A 7299-nucleotide genomic window follows, 5' to 3' on the forward strand; every position below is an offset into this window, starting at 1 on the left:
CTTGACCTTGACTTTAAGTGTGAGCACATCATTTACAATTTTGCAACACATCATGACAAATATGTCAGATTAAAGTAGACTAAAGCTCCTGAGCTGTATTCCCAATGAAATTACAATGAAGCAAAAACTGCAGTTTTGGATGATGTTGCAAATTTTGGTTGCAGTTTGTAGTGCATGGTATAAAATTCACAGAGAACATATAAACAAGTATTCACACTCACACTAGTGGAGCGTTCAGTTACATGACAGGCATGCTTTTATATCAAAGTCAAAAGTCAAAGTCAAAGTCCGCTTTATTGTCAACCTCTTCACATGCCAAGACACACAAAGAAATCGAAATTACAAATTAAATATTGTGGGAGTACCCGAAGAAAAGCATGATAAAAACACGAAAACCTCAAACGGGAAGTCGCGGCGCAGCAATTCAATCAAAGAAGTGCTAACCATTATTTTACCGTGTCACTCTCTAATATTTCCGATTCATGTAAATGGTAAGAAAATGTGACATCATGTCCTTGTAGCAAACCAACCACAGATGTGAGCAGCCTGTGTCATCACCTCTTTGTTAATGTATCCATCTCGGTTGATGTCATAGAGGTTGAAAGTCCACTGGAGCTTCTCTGTAATGGTGCCCCTCAGCAGGATGGACAGAGCTGTTACAAAATCCTGATGAAGGACAAAAAAGCATCAGACAAGCTGGAAATCATGCTAAAGAAAGCCTGAGCTTTACCTCAAACTTGATGGTGCCCGATTGTGCCGTGTCAAAGGCATTAAACAGGTAGTGTGCGTAGGTGCTGGCATCTGCAGGAGTGAGTGCAAGGATACAAGAGTGCATTCGTCATTGGACAAATATGCTGGTCAAACAACAACAACGGAAAAGGATTGACCTCCATGCGGGAAAAATTGGGAGTATATTTGCTTGAAGGTTTCCTCACTGACAATTCCACTCGGGCACTCCTGGAAAAGCACAAGCAATAATGACCTGTCACAAATGAGGAAAACATGAGAGAATGCGCTTGAGTGTGGCACGGTAAATAATGTGAGGTAACTAAAGCATGGCATATATAAACAAATGGCAAGACGCTGTGGCTGCTGTTTAATTATGTAGTTGAAATCAGATTGTTTACTGAAACCACATAGCGAATTTCACATGCATTTTGCAAAGAGACAATAAAATGAAAAGACATGAGGCTTACTTCAATAAACTTATTATGCAGAAATGCAATTTAAATACTTTACACATGGAGAGAAATGCACACTCATGCGTGTTTTATTCTACATAGCCTCTGGCTGCAACAATAACTAATAAACTGACAGGATTAAACTTTAATTTCTAAGCAATACTTAACTATTAGAGGGATTTCTCTCTTATGCAAAATGGTTTTATCGCATTGTCACTGATCTCCATCATTAGGTACACTCTCGTGATTAAATGAGAGAAAATGATCAGGCATGTTGGACACTAATGGGCTGATTTAAATTTACAATGTTTATTATTATGGTTGGAGTTTGCAGTGAACTGCGTCATACTGAAAAGTGTTGAATCGGCTAATGTATGACAAATACTGCTACTTTCAATGTGATACGTGATGTGAAATGACGTACATTCTTGAACCCCCTGTACAGCACTTGGAGTTCTCTTTTACTGAAGTTGGACTGAGCCTCAAGCTGATCAAGGCCCTCTGGTCGATGGCACACCATGGTCATTTCCAGGTCGTCATCAGCTTTATCTGGTGACACACAAACAAAAGGAGTTTGGTTTACATGCATCAATTTTCTATAGGCTAAGGTCAGTTGAATGGCTCCTCCTATTTTTAACCCGCCATTATACACTCATCGCTGCAGGGGTAGATGGGAGAGGACAAACCACGACTGAATTTGACCAAACACACAGTGATGTGGCAATTCATGCTGAATGCAGAGTTATATCCATCTATCAAGCTATCAACGACAACACTGACTGTTCTTTTGCCAGTGCACAGTATTTTGAGTCACATTGTTCAGCAGTTTACTAAGTTGAGTTGTTGAAGCAGATCCCTGTTCAGCTTCATTTGAGGGTCACGAGAGGACAAAGTTCATTGTGCACTTTCCGCTCCAGACAATTTCATCTGTGCAGCAGGTCTATTAAAAAGCCTGTCAAATGTCCTTATAATCGTACATTTTTTATTTCGGGTCATCACAACATGCTGATTCGAGCATTTTCAATGTAACTTTTGAAGGTCAATGTTGAGCTTGCAATCATCTCATTGAAAGACCCAAATAATCTCTTAATGTAAAATGTATAGAATCAACCAAATTATTGCCACAGGCAGAGATGCTCTAATGCACGCACAATACAAGGTGACATGTCCTCAACTAAAGTACACTAGTATGCAGTAAGCGTGTGTATATATATATATATATATATGTTTATTATTATGGTTATTATTATGGTATATGGTATTATTATGGTTATTATTATGGTATATATATATGTATATATATACGTATATACATACATATATATATATATATATATATATATATGTATATGTATATATATACGTATATATATACATACATATATATACCATAATAATATATACATATATATATATATATATATACACACACACAAGTATATATATATATATATATATATATATATATATATATATATATATACCTATATTTTTTATTTTTTTTATTTTTTGTTTTTTTCAAAAACAATTTGATTGCCACATGTAGGTCAGTAGAGGTGAAGTAAACTGAATAAAGCAAGAAAACAGGAATGATTACAATCTTTTAGGATAATAGGAAATATCTGTATGAATCGTAATAAATAAATGCAAATCCCCCAGTAAAAAATATAACAGAAACTCTGCACTGACAAAGTTTTAGGAAGTGCATGCGTTGCTAAAGATTGGCTAAAAGTGGTCTATGTTGACTCACCTTCTACTGAGATGACTCCTAGTAGGTGCAACATCTTGATTAGCCCACAGCATAGCAGAATGATTGCTATGGCTTGTAAACTGTTCTCACGCTGCTCCCCTTTCTCCATGTCTGTCACTTTCCAGCCAAGTATGTCCCTTTTGCCTACACCGTCTTCTCCATCTATCACAAACCGTAAGGCTCTCGATGTCCAACCTCACGCCGACTACGTGACTTCTTCTTTCAACCGCACATCTACTTCTCACTACGTGACTTTTTTTTTACTTGATTAAATTGTTCCCCTCCTCTCTCATAAGGTGGAACCACCCAGCTCCCATGCTACCACTCCCCAGGGCATGTCCCACTCCTATATGTCGACCTTGGTTCTATCCGGGCAAATCCCATTCCGTGTCCCCCCTCCTCTCTTTATTTCAGTCCAGGTGTCCTTCACTCTTTGGGCACAAGGAAGTAACTCGAGGGTCCGGGCTGAATAAAGTGTAACAATAACAAAATCACCTTGTGCTGAGATGTGTATGTGCAAATGTGCAGGTGTGTGTTGGAGGAAGGCTCACTGTTTGATAAATTGTCCCCATTAACACTTATGTTTATCCCTGAACAACATGAGGCTGAATTTACCACAAAGTGACTCCTTTACTGCATACTGACCAGTAACCAAGAATATACCTAGTGAGACAGCATGACCACTTTCTAAACTGTAGTCTTGCAGTGTAGAACTATGCAGTCTGCTAAGACCATCAAATGCCGGTAGAGGGCGGCAAAACGCAACATAAATTCTGACAAACTTTAAGGAGGATTTTGGAGGCTTGTGTTTTTGTGCCCATAATATATTTATGACACACAAATAAAATACTAAAAATACTTTGTGACAATAAAATTGTACCCTGCACACAAAATAAAATATTGTGGGTTTCATATCATTCTGACTAATAACTAAGAAAATGGTGTGCACTTTTCTAACAAACTGTCATGCCTCAAGGCAAACTTTTTTTTTTCTTATTCCATTGTCAGCAAAATCCTGCAATGCCAAGCTATGCTCATTCCTAGCCTTGACGCAAATTCACTGAATCCGTAAGCATTCATTAATTCATTAATTCATTAATTCATTCGTTCGTTCATTCATTCATTCATTCATTCATTCATTCATTCATTCATTCATTCATTCATTCATTCATTCATTCATTCATTCATTATCTGGGCTGGCCTCTTTTATACTATATGTTGAATCCACGCCAACTGCATGAAAGACAGCACCGTGATCACCAGTGTAGAGATTGTCAGGTACTCCTCGTGAAATTAACATACAGTATTTCACTTAATTAAAAATATTTGGTGAGGATAAAGCGGTACGGTCCGAGTTTCAATTACTACTATTGACATAAGGTACAAATATCCTGTCAGAGAGTAAAGATCATTTTCAAGTACCACGTACCTACACTTTGTTGACATTTTTTTGTTTGGCTTACTGGAGGTTGGGAAACACTGGCATCAACAAGATTCAGTGTGTCCGAGTAGAGTCAACAGAGGGCGGTATTGTATCAATAAAAAGTATTGTCAATGGATGCTTTACTTCATTTATACTGGCGGCACTGTCCACAGTTTAATGTTGCATCAAGGGCAACATTTAATTTAATTTGACCGGCATTCAAACTATGCTCAGCTATATAAATACCTTTTAATCAGGATGGTTAAATGCATTCAGGGTTAGCGCCAATAATCATTTGCTTGTTGTGACCATTGTGTAGCATCTCTCTGCTGAATTCATGAACAGTGTGTGGCATTACTGCTCTAATGCACAATCCTTGGAAAACAGTGGAATTGCTTTAGTTTGGACGAGTAAATGTGAATCAATGTGAATCAATTTGAGGGGGGAGGGGCGGTAATGTGCATTAAGCGAGGTGCTGGACTGAATGAATGGAGAGTACATAGGGGGATTAAGGTGAATGGAAAAATGGAACGGAAATGAAAAGGTGAAGTATTCTCCGGGCAGAGTACAACGATTTGACAATCTGCAAAGCAACTGCAATGCATCATACTGTGTGTGTATTATTTTTGGTTAGCTTGGTGAGACAAATAGAAACAACCCTCGATCACTACAAAATACAACAACAAAAACACTGAGCCTACTTTTATTTGTAAAGATTTTGCAGTTATCATCATTGGAATGTGCAGGTGAACCTATGAAGTGGCTGATGAATGCAGACTTGAAAATGCTACAAACTTTGAGACATTAATCATCATGTCAACGGTAAAACCCCAGAAATTAATCATAATGCCACCAAGCTCACTTTACTTTCTTTCTTGTTTTGTTTGACTGTCAATTTCAAATTCAATGGGCTATGATGTAATATGGCGAAAGCAGCACATTAGCCATTTATCTTCTTTCGACAGTCTGAGATGAATCATTGATTGCGGTGAGTGTCAGTGCAATCACTAACTCATTCATGAATACTGAGGAGCAAATGCAGCATTACAAATTGTGAATAATTTGGAATGTGATGAAGCTTTTGCTACTCGAGTATCTTGTCATCAGGGACATTAAAGCAAGCATGTTCCACAGGCCTCTTGTCCGTCTTTCTGAATCCAACTTCCAGAATGAACTCGGAAGCCAAAGGTGTTCCATTATTTGATGCCAAAGACAATATAAGATGTTCAGTGAAATTCTGAACTCACTTCATCTGGCACTCGTCTGAAGGATTAAAGTAGTGTCATGAATGTCAGCGGAGAAAAATAACGCCAAATTCCCCCAGACACACCAAAGAAGAGCAACAACTTTTTTTTCAATCTCAAACGCCAGATTCTATCCATTTTCTATACCACTTGTCCTCATCGGGGTTATGGGGAGCTGCAGCGAATCCCAGCTGACTTTGGGTACCGGGCGAACTGGTCACGGTCGATAGCAGGGCACAAGAAAATCACCCCTTCACGCTCAAAAGATAATCATTAATCAACCTAATATGCATGTCTTTGCAGTGTGAGAAGGAGCCAAAGTATGTGTGTGGAAGATGGGGGGGGACATGAAAGCACGGAATTAACATAAAAACGCCACACAGGAAGGCCGGAGCTGAGATTCAAACCCAGAGCCTCTCAACAGTGAAGCAGTCTACTATAACAACGTGCTACAATCAAGATTGATTTCCTTATTTTCTCCATTATCTATTGCACGCCCAAAATTGCTTTCCATTTTCTCCCTTTACTTCCCACTTACGTTTTATGATATCAGCATGAAGAGAATTAGCGTAATCTGCAGCACAAGCAGAGACGGTTTGCACTGACTTGCAATGTTGGGGGTTGATCTCCAAGAAGGGAGAAGCGTATCTTAAAAATAGACTTCAGCTGCCACAGCCCTAATTACAGCATGTAAAAGCTGCAAACGCAATAACGTTTTACAGCGCGAGTTTAGGATCTCATCCACAATTTGGATGTTAACAATTTCACTGTTGCAAGGAGCCTAATTGAGGGCAGGCCATTGTGTAAGTAACAGAGCCACTGATCCTCAAAGGTGACCAAATACATTATTTCAAGGGTCGTAAAAACATCAAATAAAGCAGCCAGGCAAATAAAATGTTATGCAATTTCAGGCCTCAAACTGGCACATCTGAGTTTAATTCATTGACCAGGTTTTCGCTCAAAACATTGATACCTCAAGTCATATTTCCCTGTTGAAATGAATGGAAATGCCGTTAATCCCCTAAATTTGGTTCTTTTTTGTGTACAGTCCTGTTTTAGAGATAGTATAATGTATTCATGCCTGTGAATACTGTTATATCATCTGTCTACATATGTTGCCGTACCATTTATATTCAAATATCTATTGCATTGAGGGTTATAACACCATGACAGTGATTATATTTTAAGCCTGTCTATGATATTTTGAATTGTTTGTTAGCGTTAAGATATAGCAGCCTTTAAAGTGAAAAGTGTAATTCTCTTTGCTTTATGATTAGTTTGACAGTAAACTTCAACTGGGGGTGGCTGTTGCGTCAAATCAAATCTCGAAAAACTTGTAAGGTCACTCGTAAGTTAAGGTACCGCTGCAACTGATTGTCACTGTTACAGGCAGTTAATGAGGGGCAAGTCAAAACGACTCATGTCTGAAACACTGCACATCTGTGCTCAGCATGACTGTACGACCTTCTTTTAGACTGATATGACTGATGTGGGTACTGTGGAAAAAAGACATTCAGAGGTGAAGAATTACATCCCTGCTGAGCCAAGAGCCTGTACGCTTAGCAACAGGCCTGGCCGGCCATACTTTCAACTCTGATGGTGGGGGGTTACAGTTAGTCAAGTCTCAAGGTGAGCACTTCATTGTAACGCTTAACTCCACTTATCTTGCATATCATTGCATGAAAACTCCTACTGTGCACA

The 7299-nt window shown here is 38.7% G+C and overlaps 1 protein-coding gene across 4 annotated transcripts in view; it reads right to left on the minus strand.

The window, feature by feature from the left end:
* The window catches only part of LOC119129041 (Kv channel-interacting protein 1), a 32495-nt gene that overhangs the window by 3448 nt on the left and 21748 nt on the right, over window positions 1-7299 (minus strand). For all 4 annotated transcript variants that reach the window (XM_037262033.1, XM_037262036.1, XM_037262037.1 and 1 more), the window contains exons 2-5: window positions 1606-1730; window positions 888-957; window positions 731-801; window positions 559-666 (exon numbers count right to left, since the gene is read on the minus strand). In XM_037262033.1, coding sequence (XP_037117928.1) covers window positions 559-666; window positions 731-801; window positions 888-957; window positions 1606-1730 — 374 coding nt within the window. The remainder of the gene's footprint in view (window positions 1-558; window positions 667-730; window positions 802-887; window positions 958-1605; window positions 1731-7299) is intronic.

This window comes from Syngnathus acus, chromosome 10, assembly GCF_901709675.1.
Source record: "Syngnathus acus chromosome 10, fSynAcu1.2, whole genome shotgun sequence".
In the NCBI taxonomy this organism is placed as follows: domain Eukaryota; kingdom Metazoa; phylum Chordata; class Actinopteri; order Syngnathiformes; family Syngnathidae; genus Syngnathus; species Syngnathus acus.